General features: G+C 34.9%; 1 protein-coding gene across 1 annotated transcript; it reads left to right on the top strand.

The window, feature by feature from the left end:
- The first annotated feature begins 63 nt into the window (after window positions 1–63).
- LOC110693277 (vesicle-fusing ATPase-like) lies at window positions 64–17,245 on the top strand. The gene is made up of 21 exons (XM_021870440.1): window positions 64–433; window positions 1,948–2,043; window positions 2,133–2,217; window positions 2,473–2,523; window positions 4,060–4,227; window positions 4,825–4,979; window positions 5,066–5,174; window positions 6,976–7,075; window positions 7,244–7,299; window positions 8,849–8,914; window positions 8,996–9,078; window positions 9,176–9,309; window positions 10,557–10,767; window positions 10,961–11,092; window positions 11,175–11,235; window positions 11,324–11,383; window positions 11,768–11,826; window positions 11,914–12,001; window positions 15,405–15,527; window positions 16,512–16,577; window positions 16,777–17,245. Exons 1-21 carry the CDS (start codon window positions 276–278, stop codon window positions 16,918–16,920), a joined length of 2,205 nt encoding a protein of 734 aa, XP_021726132.1. The 5' UTR covers window positions 64–275; the 3' UTR covers window positions 16,921–17,245.
- The last annotated feature ends 1,180 nt before the right edge of the window (window positions 17,246–18,425 follow it).

Below are 18,425 nucleotides of genomic sequence, written 5' to 3' on the forward strand. Positions count from 1 at the left end.
TATTATTTTTTTAAAGTGGAGTGAATAGAGCTTTAATATATAAATAGTAAAAAAGTCACTAGTGATAGACATTTCGATCTGAGTTAACAACCAAGTCAAAATACGATTTTGCCCTCGTTCCCTCCGGCCAACAATAGCAAATCACGGTGATCAATTGAAAGCTCTTCCTGCTTCCTCTATCATCCAAAAACCACTGTAATAACAAAATCCAGTGCTCTCAATTTCATCAAATCCGCCATTTTTACTCCCCTTCTCAAGTTCTGTGATTTCCAGAAATGGCGAATGATACTATGATCGTTACCAATACACCGGCCAAAGAACTCGTCAACACCAATTTCGTCTACTGCTCTCTCGCCGATCTTCGCCGATTTTCCTCCCCTGTCTCGCGCCTAGTCTTCGCTTTAGTCGGTGATTCATGGGTTCTTTCTGTTGGATATCCTTTTTTTCTTGCATTTTGATTTTTGAATGATTTTCATTTATGTTTATTGATACTGATTTTGTTGTTAAATTAGTTTATGTGATTGGATATTGCTTACATTATTGGGAATTTATGTACGAATCAATCGCATTGTGTTGATTAATTTGGGTGTGAATTAATGTTAGTGAGATATATGAAGTGTAGATCATGTTGTTTTTAGTTACTTGCTTAAATGTTGTTTTAAAGTGCTCTAGGCATTACAATATCAATAAAGGCCTTAGTCCCAGAGTTTGGGGTCGGCTAACATGAACCGTCATCCGTGTGAAGTGGAGTAGAAATCGTTTAAGCAAGTAAACAAAGTAGAGTGCCAAAGGGTAAACAAAGTGAAAGTGCTGTTAGGATTAGTGTGGAGATAGATAAATACATGGAGACATAAGGAGATTGCATAGAAGCTGCCTTATTGTTAAGGTTCGACCAAACTTGTGAAAAGTTCGGTCGAACCCGGTTTTAAGTCAGTAGGTGCACCAGTTGACATTTCTAGAGGAGGAGTGACCAAACCCAAGGAGGTTCGACCGAACCACCCTAGGTTCGACCGGACTCTGGGTAGGTTCGGCCGAACCTCCCTGCTCCCTATTTCGTCGCTTCGTTTTCGGCTTGTGCGATTTGCTTTAATCTTAGCCGTTGGATTGTATTTTCTACCTAGACTATATATACCTTTTCTAAGCCTCTTTGTTGAGTATTCACAAACATTTAAACACATAGAGAGGTTTTGAGAGGGTTTGTGAGGAGCATTTGAATTCTATACAATTCATGCTTGTAATTCTTGAGTTCATTCATCATCAATATTACTCCATAGTGCAAGGGTGGGTTTTTTCTCCCGGTTCTCGGGTTTTCCCACGGTAACATTGTCTTCCTTTTACTTGCTTTAATTCCTTTCAAAGTTGTTCTTGATTGTTATGCTTGTTTGTTCATTGCTATTGTGGGTTGATTGCAAGTTAGTTGAACACTTTAATCCTTACAAGTGCTTCAGGCATTAATGAAATCACATTTGCAATAGTTGATTGTGAGTAGTTCTGTCACAGAAGTTACTTTGATTGGGTTTGGGTTGAGTAATTTTGAGTTTGTGACTTGTTTAGTTAAATTGCATAATTCAATGGTGAGTAGTTATGTCTAGACTTGTTCAACGAGCCGGGTTTTGCACAGGACAAGTTATTTATGAAACGGAACAGGGCGGGTGGGGCATGTGTCTGGAATATCTTAACGAGGTGGGTGGAGTACTGGAGTGGGGCATTTTGTGCTCGTGAGTTATGTCTTTAAAGTTTCTTAGGACGGGTTGGGATTGGGGTTCGTGTTGTTGAATTGCATAGGTCAATTGTGAGTAGACTTGCCACCAATTGGAATTGTTCGACTTTCAAGTTGCAAAACACAGTGAATCTGTGATCATGACCCTGATTTCCCGATATGGGTCATTTTATGTTGGTTGTGATGATTCCTGTAGTTAAATTTGTTGTTTCCTTAATTGTTGACACTGCACATAATGACATACCCAATGGGAGCATAGGTCTTAATTCTGTCCAACGGAAGTATCTGAGGGTTTCTACTGGGGATCCAATATCTGTCAAAAGGTTTGGTAGTTTAATCTTTTGATACTTGCCATCCAATTGATAATTTTCAAAGTTCATGTTCGACACCTTAACTTTTCTCTTGTTTGTAGATTCATACCTCCTCAAGAATTTAAACTTGCAGTGCTTACCCTTGAATTGGACTATTTATCAAGAGCAAAAGCTAGAGATGAACAGGTTTGTTCACCTAAACGTCCATTGAAACTGTATTCATTTTGGGTTTGTATATCTGGCTTATGTTCCAATGTTACACGTTTTTACTTCTTGAAAAAGGGTGTTTCCTAATTGGCAACCCAATGCTTCCATTTTCTTTGATGTCTTTGCAGTAAGAATTAGATAACCCTTCTTGTTTTGTAACCTCATGGGCATATTAAATCTGGTGCCATACAGTTTGTTTCTATGAAGCTTTTGCTGAAATCTCTTTGTTATCAGGTTGATGCTGTTGTTGTAGCTCAACTTATAAAGAGGAGGCTTGTTGACCAGGCAAGTTTTTTTTTATTTTATTTTACTTTTTGTTCTGTTTGCTTTAGTTTGTGTGTGAATATACATGTGTGGAAAAATTATTGCATGCTTCGAATCTGTGGTGCTGGATCTGCACACCGGAAAAATAGGAATTTGCCCTTTCTTTTCTTTATTTATTTCTTTATTATTAGTTTTTTTTTTCCTTTTTATAATTATTTATGGCTACTATGCAAATCAATAAAAGGATGTTTTAGTCAGTGTTATCAAACAAAGTGGCCACATTCCTACTTTCCAAGAGAGTATGCAGGCATTCCACTGACCCACCCTCTTCATCTTATTCACAAGTTTTTGTCAAACAAAAAAATTGTAAAAGCTTTGGTCTTGCTGCTAATCTAAGGTTCACTTTAGCTATATTACTTGGACCTTTTTGTCAAACAATATATTGTAAAAGCTTTGGTCTTGCTGCTAATCTAAGGTTCACTTTATCTATATTACTTGGACCTTTTTGTCAAACAAATATATTGTAAAAGCTTTGGTCTTGCTGCCAATCTAAGGTTCACTTGTTACATACTGGTTTCACAAGCAAGTCAATGTAACAGTAAACACAAACAAGGTAGGATAAAGGCTGAAAGCTTGAGTCTTTGATTGAAATTAAGGGGAAGTTACAAGGGTAGTATAGCTTTAGGTTATAACTCTCAATGGTTGCTTGAGGATACTAATTTCACATTCAAATGTCACTACTACTACTCCTACTTGCTTTTATACTCTAGCATTACAAGCCATTTCATTAACCTAACATTAATGGATTTTGTCCTCACTCTAATAGAGTATCAGCATTGTTGCACATAACATAGTGGATCATTCAACGTATTTGTCTTCTTGTGCTTTGGTGTGCTGCTCTCTTATTGGCTATTGCTTCTCTCCCCTTTCCACCTGGACATTCCCTTCTCTGTCTTTCTTCCTTCTTGCGTACACCTTGAGTGGTGGCTTGGTGGCACAGTCCATCACATCACTTTAGCTATATTACTTGGACCGTTATAAGAGGCACACCTAAGAGTTGAGACTCAAGGCAAACTAATTTTTTGTGTTTGAGATCAATCTCTTCATCTGATGGATGGTTTCTTGTCAAGGTAAACATATGTGTGTGTATGTATGTGTCGAGAGTCTTAGCTGGTAGTTAATGAATCAAACCAACCCACGTATGCCCCAAATTAATTTTGCATTCATATCAAGAGTTAAAGACCAAGGTACCATAGCATATGATGTTAGTCAATAACCTTCTAGTGGAACAGGTACTCTTAGTCGGGGACAAAAAAAATAGTTATTCTGTGACTCTAAATGAAATGACTTACACTTTAGTTGGCTAAATTTCTAACAATTGTGTTTTGTGAAGTAATGCCTACACATTGAGACTGAGGTATTATATTTTTATATTAATGGTCTGTTTTCAGGAAATGCTGTTTTTCCTTAATGGGTGTTGAAGAATGAATAGGTGAAGTGATGTAATTTGTTCTGTTGTACCTCTTAACAATTTGCTCAATGAGTTACTTTCTGCAGGTTATGACGGTAGGCCAAAAGGTAGTCTTTGAGTACCTAGGCAATAATTTTCTTTTCACAGTCAACCAGGCTGTTGTTGAGGGACAGGAAAAGTCAGATAGTGAAAGAGGGATGCTGTCAGATGACACATACACAATTTTTGAGGCAGCCGGTGGCAGTGGAATAAAGGTAAGGTCTCCATTCCGGAGCTTGAGTATATATACTGGACATTTTCTAGAATTCAATTTCTAATTATGTGATTATTCTTCTTCTTCAATTTACTATATTTCGAAATTGCGGAAGATCTGGAAGTATATATGACTGTTGAAATTGTTGTTTACTATATTTACTATATTTTTTTGGGAAATTTTGTCAAGAACTACCAATTAAAGCACTACCTATTAATTTTTTTTTCTCTTAAAAAAACTACCACAAAGTTGTAAAAAGTTTAACTAGCACTACCACTTTAACAATTCCAGTTAGAATATTCGGCATGTAGGTTCCACTTTTTACCTTTACCTCATAAAATCATCATCTAAATTGACTAAAATACCCTTCATAAAGGTAAAAAGTGGTAAAATGTGAGACTCAAATGCCGGAGATTCTAGCCGAAATTGTTAAGAGTGGTAGTGCTTGTTAAAGTTTTTACAACTTTGTGGTAGTTCTTTTAAAAAGAAATTTTAATAGGTAGTTGTTTTCAAAACATGACAAAATTTCCTTTTTTTTGTTTCAAAAAAAATAAAAAAAATTGTTGTAGAACTGACTCTATTTTGTTGTGCTCTTCAGATTATCAATCAACGTGAATCTGCTAGCAGCAACCTATTTAAACAAAAAGAATTCAATTTGAAGGAACTTGGTATAGGTGGATTGAGTACAGAGTTTGCAGATATATTTCGAAGAGCTTTTGCCTCCAGGGTTTTCCCTTCCCATGTTACTAGCAAGTAATTTTTTCTATACCTTATTTACTATGATGTTGGAATGATGAATATGTGTATCATTGATTTGTATTCCATATTGGCTACTGTAGATTGGGTATCAAGCATGTTAAAGGAATGCTTCTTTTTGGGCCTCCTGGTACTGGCAAGACTCTGATGGCACGCCAGATTGGAAAAATGTTAAATGGAAAGGATCCAAAGGTATGTCTAATGTTAGGAGGGATTTTGTAGCTTCAAATCACACGTGATGATTTTCATTTCAGTTTATTCTTTGACTTATACCTTTGAAACATATATGTGTGTTTGTATTGGTTGAGAGGAAATGAGATCTGCGAAATTGGCTAGTGGGCATATTACATGTTTTGCATTATTTGCTGATGTTGGATGGAGTATTGGAGTTATGTGATTGAAAGAACTTGAAGCGCATTTGCTGACTTGTCTTTTATGTGATGTTAAAGTAGCTCCGTCGGACATAGGAAATTATACTTCTCATGAACTTGCTATTCTGTTCTTTAGAAGTGCCTAACTATCGGTTGACTTAGGAAGAAGAACTTTCATTTTTCTTGGGGGATTAGAGCTTGTTGGCTGATAACTTGCTGCCTGAAGATAACATGAGAGAGGGTAGATGGAACCATGGAAGAGCTGTAACCCTGACATGTAGCTTAGCCGAATGCTCGAACTTGCATTTGTTTTGGCTCATGAGCAACTTGATACTCATAATTTGGATCTCTAATAGTCTTATCAATCAATCAAAATAATGGAGGAAACTATTCAGCTTTCTTAATTGTGCACACTTAACTGGGTGATTGGGGTAGGAGCCCTTAAAACAGTGTCCTTTCATATGTATAGATGCCAAGTTTCTATTTGTGTATATATATAATTAAAAGAAATAAGTTAGGTTAAAAGTTTGAGAGAAGGCGTAACTAACTTTCTTTTCTTTTCTTTTTTTTGTTTTTATTTTTTTTATCTATATATATTTTTAAATTATACATGTTACCTTTGATCTTGATCATTCAGAATCTCATAATTTGAGGCTATTCTAACATACCCTTAAAAAAAATTTAAAAGTAAAAAAGATACAAAAAAGCAAAACAAAAAGGAAAATAATGGGCAGAGATGTATCCACACTGAAAAAAAATAGAGTAGCAGAATACCAATGAATTTTCATGGCTTGTTTGAGGTGTGCAATGAATGAAAACTGTGTGTTTTACATTATATTTAGGCCTAGGCTTCATTGAAATTGTGCTAATTCATGTTCCGGCAAGCTCTGTCACTACCCCAATTACTGAATTAAAAGAATTTATGTGACTTTTTTTTTTGGACTAAATCACCTAAGTCTTAGTTACTTTTTTTTTTAATTGATTTGTTTTTCTAAATATTCAAATTTTGGGATTCTGACCCTGCAAGACTCCCTAAAAAAAAAGAAATCCAAACCCCAGACTTGAGGTGTTAATATTCAGCCAGTTAAGCGTCTTTTTGAAAATTGATCTGTTGCATATGAAATCTGGGACGGTCTTTTCTTTTTCTGAAGGAAGGGCTAACTAATTTAAGTGATCCGTATTACCTGTTATGACTTATGAGTTCTGAGAATCTGAAAATGCAATCCTTTGTGGTTGTTGAGACGTTGAATGAATGAGTAATATTAGAATTTTGGAATTACCAATCTGGAAACTAAATGTGACAAACTACTTTATATTTGTCTAACTTGAGTTTGTGGAATCTCTATTCTTTTGGAAAGAAAAGTTAAAATGAAGACATAGAGATTGCTACTTCAACTTGTGGTTGTAATTTATTGAGTTTTTGTTTCATGGACACTGAGCCACAGTCAAATGCCTAAAAAACATATTGTCTTTGCTTTATCTCTCTATATCAAATAGATTATGTTTAGCTTATCTTCTTGCAACTATTTCTGGAGTTTTCTGTTTCATTATTTGAGATACCATATAATTTTTCTGCTGCAGTACATTTTGACTTTTGAGTTATATTTTTTGTTATTTTTCAGATTGTCAATGGGCCAGAAGTATTGAGCAAGTTTGTTGGTGAGACTGAGAAGAACATCAGGGATCTATTTGCTGATGCTGAGCAGGACCAAAGAACTCGAGGTAATGTGGGATATATACTCTGCATGTCGCTTTTATATTTGGAGCTGCCTGTGCTGGTTTTATTGTCTTTGATCACAAAGGAAGTAATGGATGTTATTAGCTGAACATTTCTCTTTTCTTTATTTTTATTATTTTTTTATTGCTAAGTTTTAATTTGTACTTTTTCAGGGGATCAAAGCGATTTGCATGTTATAATCTTTGACGAAATAGATGCTATCTGTAAGGTAAAACAGCGAGTGCAATGACAGCTTCATAATTCTTTGTTTCTAGATAGGTCATCAACTCAGGAAGTCAGGATTGTTTCAGATTTTGACTGCTTTTTTCCTGGCAAAACATATTTGTGCACTTGTTTGCTCACATACACACACACCTCCTTACATTTTTGCAATTATCATACTCTCCTATTATCTACTATATTGATTTTAATGATTTTGTTAATCCTTTGTGTACAAAGTTATGTAGCTACTGAATGTTCCTTGTGTCATGTGCTCATATTGATAATAGAATTTCACATAATTATTATTGAGGTTTATACTTTTTGTTTATTGAGGTTTATACTTTATTTGAGATTTATATGGTGTTGGATAGGGCGGTGTGGAGGGAGAAATTCACATCAACTACGTGTCGTGATTATGTATACTTTTAAATTTATTCGTTTTAAACCACCAATGTTTTGTGAACTGTATTGTTTTCTTTTGCTAAAGTTTTCTCAAATATTTTATGTTTTCAACTTGAACTATTTACCCACTCTTTTCAAACTTTCTTGAATTTTATTCTTGATTCTCCTTTAAAACTCCCTTAATATTTCTTAAATGCTCTTTCATTTACTCACTTTACTCACCTTTTTTCAAACTATTTTAAATGATGGTTTTGTTATGTCTGTTTCTTTATATCGTACAATTCCTTATGACGATTCATGTTAGCCGACCCCAAATCTTTTTGGGACTAAGGCTTTGTTGTTGTTGAGAAACATCATAACTCACTTTTTTATTTTGGGTGTTTTAGAAAGTTCAACTCACTTTTACTTCATTCCATTTTACGGAAACCCCTTTTACTACTGACCGGTCTTACCCCATACTCTTTACCCCTTTCTACTCTCTTTATCTTAATTCACTTTTTTCTTACCCCGTTCACCTTTTATTCCCTCTCTCTTACTTTATCCACCCTTTTCTTATAATAACCACTCACTTGTTACTAGAAACAAGGGTCTACAAGTGAATCGAACTTTTGGAAATGTAGGGAGTGTTTTTTTTTTTTTTTTTCTTTTTTCCCCTGTCTTAAGATTCTATGAAATCTTTCCATCTAATTTCACTTTTCCATCGCATCATTATTCCCCCCCCCTCTTACATCCCCTCTTAGCACTCTGTTTTGTAAAACTTCCAAAAATTGTAAAATTTCATTTGTAATCTGCCTTTTCCGTAATCCCGGGTTTCCACTTAACACTTCCCTTGTTTTCTTGCTCCCTACGTTTTCTCTTGTTTTATTTTATTTTTACTTCCTCACTGTTCTTTATTATTTCTTTTTAACTTATCTCTGTAATTTCCTTATTTCAATTTTCGTGGATGGTTCCATTTGACATTTCATGCTAGCCAACTCCAAATCATTTTGGGACTAAGGCTTTGTTGTTGTTAAAACATCATATTGGTATAGGCCCTCTTGTCAACTCTATGTTTACACTATGATCTTTTATTGTCCTTGTGGCACTTCTTACTTCGTGTGTTTGTGTGTCTGTTTATTCAAGCGTATAATATGCTCTTTTGATGGAATTTGTAGTCAAGAGGCTCAACTAGGGATGGTACAGGTGTTCATGATAGCATTGTCAACCAGCTCCTAACAAAGGTATCTTACAGATTGGCTGTTTCATTGTGTATAATAGATGTTGTTTAGAAAATCTTCTACTGAAAGCTTTTTGTTCTTTAGATTGATGGTGTGGAGGCCCTCAATAATGTTTTGTTGATTGGGATGACTAACAGAAAAGATTTGCTTGATGAAGCGCTTTTAAGGTGAGCTGTTAATATTCATTTATAAATAAGCGGTACCTCATTGGGAGGCTAATTTAGGATTTGTTGAATACTCATGTTCATATTTCCTTCTTGGCAGGCCTGGACGTTTAGAGGTTCAGGTGGAGATAAGCCTTCCTGATGAAGCTGGTCGTTTTCAAATTCTTGAAATTCATACAACCAAGATGAAAGAAAATTCCTTTCTTGCACCAGATGTTAATTTGGCTGAACTGGGTATGTGGTTTAGTTGTGAATGTTTTGAAGTCACTTGTGCCCTTCTTGTTGATGCATGTTGAATTTTGGTGTTGGACACTTCACTAGGAAATTACTGTCTTTGTCATATTATGAGGCATGTAACAATTATTAATTTGCATTTTAAATGAGCATTTGGGAAAAATAATAGATATGAAATGCAAAATTTTGAATTTCACCTGACTGCTGTTCCCTTATGGCTTATGCGCAGAGTAATTGCAACGTTGACGAATGATTGTTTAGCTAATTAATTCAAGGCCTTACCACACCCCCCCCCCCCCAACCCCCGGGCGCATCTGCTTCAAATTACAGCATTAAACATCCAATGTTACAAAATGGAGTATAAGTATTATACAATGAAGGGAGTATAAAGTATCCATCTAAGCAGTGTGTATTCAACCTGTTGCATGTTTATTGAAGGTATTACACTATCTCTATTTGTACTCTTAGTAGATCCATCTATACTTTCCGTCCAAAACATTTATCTAAGGTTGATTATATTCATCAAAGATTAATAACCATCAAATAACTTGAATTCAGTGTTGTTTAGATTAATAAAACTACATACCCCAATTACTCCCCAGCACTATCTACCCCAAAAATCAACCCCCAAACACCCACAATAATTAGATATAAGGGAGAGAGAGAGAAAAAACCCACTCAAACATTCACGAAATCCCATCCACCTCTAGTTACACCACCTTAAATGGGTGATTTGATTTGGTGCCGAGGAAGGGGGCTATAGCACAGAAATGTAGATAGAGGGAAAATATTGTGGTGAAAGAGTGATGAATGGTGGAGCATAGTGGGAGAAGGAAAGGTGGTGAGAGTACCCAAACAACTTACATAATAGGGTTTTTCTTTCCTTCTCTGTTTCTATGCCATTCTTGATTTGATGCCCTTTTGATTTGGATTTCTTAGCGCCCCTTAGTATGAGGTATGACTGAAATTTGATGCCCCACTTAAGGGTGTTTTTTCCTTGCAAATTTTTTTATAAATATTGAAATGGTATTTTGATATACCTAGAATATTTTAAACCTTTGATGTGTTTTGGCACAAAAAAAAAAAAAAAGTAATTGCTCGATAAGAAATTAAATCTTGTCAACTTGGTTTTTTTTTCATGATGTAATGAGTCCAGTGCTGTGGTGTATGAGGTATACTGGAAAAGACCTTGTTGAAAGTTTTCTAAACTAATCTAAGGGCGTTAACACTTGTCCACGTTAATGCAGCTGCTAGAACAAAGAACTACAGTGGAGCAGAGCTTGAAGGTGTTGTAAAGAGTGCTGTATCATATGCTTTGAACCGACAATTAAACATGGATGATCTTAATAAGCCAGTGGATGAGGAGAACATAAAAGTTACCATGAAGGACTTTTTAGAAGCAGTTGATGAAGTTAAACCAGCATTTGGAGCATCTACTAGTGATCTTGAACGTTGCAGGTAGGGCATTAAGGGTTTACTGTGCTATAACATGCAATATTGATATAAAAGTATTAATTAGCTTTGGCTTATACTGCGTTTCCATCTGGTTGTTTATGAGATGATCCTTTTGTTGTAATTCGCATGCTTCCTATTCATCAGATAGAACCTACCTTGTCTGAGTTTTATATCACATCTCTGCTAAAACTTGTAGGTTAAATGGCATGGTGGATTGTGGTGTTCGTCATGAGCATATCCAGCAACGGACTATGCTACTAGCTGAACAAGTAAAAATTAGCAAAGGTAGCCCAATCTTGACATGTCTTCTGGAAGGTGAAAGTGGCAGGTAATAAATATATCTTCTTACATTTGTACCTTATGTTGCTTTTTTTTGCATAACTAATTGTTCCTAATTTTCTCCTCCATAGTGGGAAGACTGCAATGGCTGCTACAGTTGGTATCTGTAGTGATTTTCCTTATGTGAAGATTGTAAGTTGAGCTTGTTGATCTGATCATGCAATTTTCAAGATCCATAACTGAAACATATCATATTTATGTTTCTGTAATTAATGAATAGGTTTCAGCGGAATCCATGATTGGTCTCAGTGAGAGTACAAAATGTGCACACATTGTCAAGGTTTATTACTACTATTCTTTTTAGTTATAACTTTAAAAGTTAGCTTTGGGCGTATTCTCTTTAACCTGATTTGTACTCATCTGAATTTGAATTTATTTTTGAACTTCATTGATCATCCCCCCCACGTAGTGAGTATAAGGTGAGGAGTAGAGAGTCTTGTTTATCATTTTTTATTATGTTTCTTTTCATTACCACATATCATTCTATACTTGCTATACTGTTATTTATGGACAAGCATACAACTGCCACATTAGACATGTGGCATTATTGCATGCGTGCTTCTTTCCCCCTTTATTTATCCATGTGGTTATATGTTTGAGGTGCACAATTACTGCAATCTGGGTTATTTTGAGTTTAATCCTATTTTTTTTTTTTTTTTTGCAGGTCTTTGAGGATGCTTACAGGTCACCCTTAAGCATTATTATACTTGATGATATTGAGAGGTGACACTGACAAAATGCTATTCTATTGTAATTTTCTTTTATTTTCTGTCTATAGTGGATCTATATAGCTAAACTGTTTTCCTGCAGGCTTGTTGAGTATGTGGCAATTGGCCCACGGTTTTCAAATATTATCTCACAAACACTGATGGTCCTCTTGAAACGACTTCCTCCACTGGTTTGTGCTTGTATTCCCATGCCTTGAAAATATTTCCTCGTACAACTCTCTGATTACTTCTAATATATACTTCCTCTGTTTTTTTTTTTTTTTTAATTGCACCATTTGGAATGGGCACAAGATGTAAGGAAAAGTGTAAAAACTAGAGAATGTCATATGTGCCCATGTGAAAAAAACAAATAAGAGAGAGAAAAGGTGGGATAATAATTGTTGTTATAACATGTGAACAATGGTAATTGGGGTATTTTGTGTGTGAACACAAGAAAAAATTGAATAAAACATATCAAATATAGAAATGGTGCAATTAATATGCAACTTCCCAAAAAAGAAAATGGTGCAATTAAAAAAATACGGAGGAAGTACAAGTTGTTTCTCTGTACTGATTGAAAGGTCTGTATCTTGTCTTCCATTGGAAGGTTTGTAGCTTGTCTTCCACATACAAAGGGTGTTATGATTGTTGCCTATCTTGCGATTAATCTAAGGATAACCTTGTTGTTTTGTATATTGAATGAACAAAGACGTATAGGTAGTGAGGATGAGCTGTGTACACCCAACTTTGGAGACTTCCATCTCCAACTAACAAGTCTGGGTCCATTAATAATGATAAAAGATATTCTTTTATTTAATTTTTTTTTTTTTTTTTTTGGGGGGCTGGGTGAATTTTAAGTTGAATTGTACTTCATTATCACAACCTTGATGCACTCAGTGTCCGTTGAACTGTTGAAGGCCCAATCTTATTCTGTAAGGCAATTAAAGTGATTATATAAACTAACATCAAATAACATTAATTACAAACAATGTTTGGGTTGCAATTTCATATACAAAAAGGGTAAACTCCATATAAACTCTGCCTTCAGACATTATTAACAGATCCTCTACGTTAAATATAAACTCCAATTTCAAACCCCCTTCATGCATTGACAGATCCCCTACCCTTGGAAATAATTACTCACTTGTAATGAAAATAAAGGCAACTATATTATTAACATTCAAAGACATGTTAAAGACGATTGATATGAATTAAATAGGTAGTCTAAAGACAGTATTGAGGAGAAAACAAAGCCTTGAATTGAAAAATAACATTTTATACAATTGCAAAAGTTGAGGACTGCAACCTTAGATGTCTAAATCAGGGTTCTAATAAAAAATGGATTTCTAATAATAATAAACATAGCCTAATTTCCTCAAAAAAAATAAAATAAACATAAGCCTAATACATGAATAGTTAACAAAAAAAAAAAAGCCAAAAAAGGTCAGCAAAGCTTTCCCGCCTGATTGGGTGCGAGTCAAAAGCTATGCAGTATCAATTTGTCAGAATGTTGCTGCAACATTGCCCAGTGGATCGGGCCATACTGTTCTTGATAATGATTGGAACTTTGACCAGTTGGGCCACCTTGCCTGGTGGACCGGGCAACTGTGCTTTAAGCCAGTTTTTGCTTTCACTTGATCCAAACTGAACTCGTCTCTTCAAAAAGCCCTTCATGCACAAATAATGCATGAATTATTTGGAGTCACAAGCTCCCTAATCACAAAAATCTTCCATGGTTGATCCAAATGGGTAGAATAACGGACTGTCAAAACCTACATATAGAGGAAGAAACCAAAAACCACAACTGGAAAAAATGTTAGACAAATTTGCTCTGAAGCGTGCAAATAAGCTCATAAAATGCTTAAAACTGAGGGGATAACATTATATAAAATGAGAATATCAGTCTCACAACGTATGCACTTGCTTGAGTCACCAAATCATTAAGAAAGTCCTGTGAGGTTTATACCTTGTTGGTGTTCATGGCTTCGGGAGCTTTCTTTAGAAAGTGATGGCTTCTGTAGCATTTTCTTCTTCCTGTTTTCAGATGTTAGTCTCCAGCACAGAATGAGCTGTGCTATATAGTGCTTCCTGGAGCTTCTTAACATCTGGACAAACAAGCAAAATAAATAAACCATTTTAATGGTTGATCACCCAACTCAGCCTCCTTTAGTCCTTTGCCCTCTACTTGTCCTTGAGAGTTGCAAGGGGTGGAGCATCTAAATGCCCATCCATTGCTAAACTCTAATAATGTTATCTTGTGAATCAGAATAGCTTCCATAAGTGTATGTATTTTTTATGTAGTGGTTGTAATTGAACACCCTGGAAGAGACACTGAATAGACAAAGCTGTATTAGATGACCTTAGTTTTGTTACATGATCCATTTGCTCTGCTTCATAGACAGCATCTGGTAAAATGACACGTTGATTCCGCTCAAAGTTGTTTTACTAGTGTGGTTTTATATGAGCTAGATAGAACTGGGCCTTGATGATTGTGCTTCTTGATTTATTGAGGAATTGAAGTTTGAGATGAAAAATGGCATGTTCTTTCATCCAGTCAATATTCGTGTGGTAGATGCTCAAATGTACAGCAGTACAGTAATGAATATGCTGTGTGAACATGGACTTGTTTTGGCAACAAACTCATCAGCATTTCATTTTGAGGTTATCTTATAATGTGAACAATGATTATCTGTGCGATAATTGCAATTTAGCCCCTTTATTGCCCTTCTGAGGAGGGGTTTGGTATCTGAAAGAGTTTCTTTGATTCTGCTTTGATTTCCTCCTATCTCTAGAGAAGCTCTAGTAAACATTGTTTCTTCCAGCATTGTACTGTGATCCAATTCCGTTGGTATTACATTTGATCTTATCCCATGAAATTTTCATTTTTTTTTCTCAATTTACTTGAACAGCATTTCAGCACCATCGGGTTCTTTCTTCTAATACCATCTTCCTTGTATTGTGATTTCCCTCAAATCGCTAGCCTGTTAGCTTTGTAACTGATCCGTTTGTTCTAGTAATGATGAGCAACATAATGGAGTTTCAAACCTAAGAGCAAAATTCCATTTATTTTGTTTTGATTTGCTGATTGATGTTGAATGAAGTGTGGAACTTAGTACTGAAAGAGTTCAATAAATGATCAAATTTGGTGGTGTTGGAGTTTTGGTTGAGAGACAAGAAAAGAAAGAGGGAAGGGGGGGGGGTAGATCTCTTTGGTTCCACATTTTGTGAGAGGCAATTGCTAACAGTCCTGTACCATGGGGGTAACTGTAAATTTTCATTTGACACTTTCACATGGGATGGAAGCCCCGGTTACTCATGCCTTCTTTTATCTTAGATTTATTAGTCGTGTACTGAATACTTGTCAGTTTGGTAATGGTTTGGGTTGGTAGTTGGGTATGTATGCGTTTCAAAGGATGTTTACAATTTGTACGTTTTGGCATTGCTCATGAAATTCATATTTAGTAGGCATTAATTAATGTCTTAAAATAAAACCCCTTAGTTGAATGTGTAGACTCTTCTGAAAGAATCATAGTTGCTGTATTGTATGACAGTAAAATCTCCATATCTAGTCTTAATATCTGTGTCTTTCTCCAGGGGAAGAAACTTCTTGTGATTGGAACTACCAGTGAGGTTGGTTTCTTGGATTCAATTGGCATTCGTGATGCATTCTCAGTCACATACAATGTTCCAACACTGAAAACTGAAGATTCCCGAAAGGTAACCTAGTCACTCTCCATCTCCATGTTCAAATAATTACTATAAAAAGATCTAGCTCTGTACGCTTAAGTAGTAATGTGATTGTGTATATCTACAGTTTACAGAGTTCAGCATGCTATTACTGAAGTAATCTTTTATCGCCTAGGCTTGCCCTAGGGTCTTGGGGCTTATAATAGTGTCACAACTAATTAAATGGATTGTTTTATGATTTTGTTTAGTTAGTCATCCACCTCCCCAGGCTGGTGTGTGAATCTAACAATTGTGGTGCAAAATGTTATTTGTAGATGTCCTTTGTGTTTCTGTTGAATGAAATTTAGGTTATCTTTGTGGTAGATCTAGAATATTTATCCCCATCTCTTCTCCTTTACCCATGGCTCAGATCGCTGGTATAAAGTCTATCTTCATCTCTGTTCTAACGTGCACATAAAAATTAAACCATTTTTACCCCACCCTTCACTTAACCAGTTAACCCACTCCACCACCTACATTGCCCAGATTTTCACCTTGAATGCCAGATTAAATTTTAATTTCAAAACATATAATTAAATGAAAGTAAAAATACAATACTCTAGTATAGTTGAGTATTTATAAATTATATTTTTTACTTATTTAAAATTTTTGATAAATACTTTTCAATATATGAAATTGGATATATATTTAGAACTAGTGAGCTTTGGAGTGGGCGGGTATGCCCTTAAATCTATCAATACCCGCCTCACCACCCATGGTAGGAATGGCTTTAATCCCCCCACTCAACACCTCCGGACCTCCCCAACCAAACTTTTACAGTTTTACCTATTCCCACCTAATGACCTAATCAGGCTGGTTACTAGGGCAGGTCACTACTAAAACCTAAAACTTGTGCCACTGACATCTGATCAATAAAAGGGTGGTTCGGGTTTTCTTTTTATGCTTTGCTTTGCTTTATTTTTTTTCTTTTCTTTTGCTGAGGTTTTAAGTTCTGTTCTTTCATTTGTTATTCAGGTGTTGCAACAACTCAATGTCTTCTCAGAAGATGACATAGATTCTGCTGCCGAGGCCCTTAACGACGTAAGTTTATCTTCTTTCAATTCCCTTCCCTGTATTAATTAAAGTTTTAACTTCATTATGCATGGAAGGCTTATGATTTGTTTCAAGGAAAGGTTTAGCCGTTTAGGTGTAAGGCACAAGTAAAAGGGAGAGTTTGAGTTGGAAAATATTTGCTCCTAAACGTTATAGTTGTCCCTTAATTAATTATATTGCTTTGCAGATGCCAATCAAGAAAGTGTATATGCTAATTGAAATGGCTGCTCAAGGAGAGCATGGCGGCAAAGCAGAAGCCATTTACTCTGGAACAGAAAAGATTGATATATCTCACTTCTATGACTGTCTTCAGGACCTTGTCCGGTATTGATTTGAGTATTACCAATATCGAGTTCTGTTACTGCTGCTTACTTTGTGGCTAGTTCTGTGATTTTTTTCTCGTTAGACTTCCAGCAAAAGTTCTGAATAGATGGTAATTATAAATGTAGTATACGATCTTTTATCCTCTGTTTATGATTTCTCGGGTTCAAGCTTTTTTTTGGAGCCCCAGCAATCTAATTATGGTTTTGCAGAGATTTAGCTGGAGTGTATCCATACCTTGCAAATTTATCATTTGATGTATGCATCACATATTCACAAATATTTCTATAGTTCGAGCAGATATTGATGTCAAATCAGTGTTGTTAATGATCCAATTTTCAATCCATTGTTTCCAACCCATGGCTGTTTGCCTGTTCCTGTTCTATTTCACATGGTAATTGATATGCATATGTTGCTACTGCTTCCTTCGTTTTTTATACTCTACCCATTTCTGGGTTTATTTATTTAATTTTTATGTTAGGTAATTGATATGCATATTGTGAATGGTATTGAACTATATTTTCACACCCATTTCGCTCAAAAGTAAATAAAGCAAATAATACTGAGTCAAAAAGATAAAAGCTAGAAAAATAAAAATACATTCATTAGAAAAACTAAAATAAGAAATATAGATAAAACTAAAAAATAAGGTTGAACGCAACTTTATAATTTTAAAAGCTATCTTTTTTAGCTTTCAATAACAGCTACTTAAAAGCTACCTCTAACAACTAGTTAAAACACTACTTCACCAAACACTAATATTATTTTAAGGTAGTGTTTTGACTAGGTCTAAAAGCTAAGAACTACATTAAAAGCTAACGCCACAGACCCATATACTTATAGTTTTTCGTAGTAGGTGTACCATTTATGTTAGGTACCTTATAACAATTAAACTTCTGAAAATTATCTTTACAAATTAATATCTTTAAAATCATATTTTAACCCAACCACAAATATTTGTTCTTTTTTTTTGAGGGACAAACTTTATTCTTAGATACATTTACTATCAATGACGGGAAATAAAATACGAGTATAATCTGTTACCAAAATGCAAATTCACTATTGAATGACTAACTCAATCAAAACCCTAATGTATGCTCTATATAATATTTACAAAATATATTATCTCTATAATCAAGGATAATTATACAATTATTCAAAAAAAATATCCTCTATAACAGAATATCTATCGTATATTCTATTACTTTTTCCTCCTATCAATTTCACCACATACTTTTATAACAAGTAAGACATAATTAATACTATAGCTTTCCTTTGCATTCTGCACAATTAAGTTTAAATATACTTGAAAAATTTTCAACCCTAAAAAAATTAAATTAAAAAAAAAAAAAAGAATTCTCCAGACCCTTTAAAAAAATTTGAACAAAATAAATACTTAGAAGAATTAAAAAAAATTCTAATTTTTTTTTTAACCAAATAGCATAAAGAAACTAAATTCCCTTTCCTCCAAATTTGAGATGCTTGATTCATAAAAGGCTCCAGTTATTCTACAGA

This window comes from Chenopodium quinoa, unplaced genomic scaffold (assembly GCF_001683475.1).
Source record: "Chenopodium quinoa cultivar QQ74 unplaced genomic scaffold, ASM168347v1, whole genome shotgun sequence".
NCBI classification, from domain to species: domain Eukaryota; kingdom Viridiplantae; phylum Streptophyta; class Magnoliopsida; order Caryophyllales; family Amaranthaceae; genus Chenopodium; species Chenopodium quinoa.

Coding starts and splice junctions, on each gene's coding strand:
- LOC110693277 (XM_021870440.1), top strand. CDS start 276: ATGGCGAATGATACTATGATCGTTACCAATACACCGGCCAAAGAACTC. Junction 4,228..4,824: donor CCGGTGGCAGTGGAATAAAG/GTAAGGTCTCCA, acceptor TGTGCTCTTCAG/ATTATCAATCAACGTGAATC. Junction 9,079..9,175: donor CTTGATGAAGCGCTTTTAAG/GTGAGCTGTTAA, acceptor CCTTCTTGGCAG/GCCTGGACGTTTAGAGGTTC.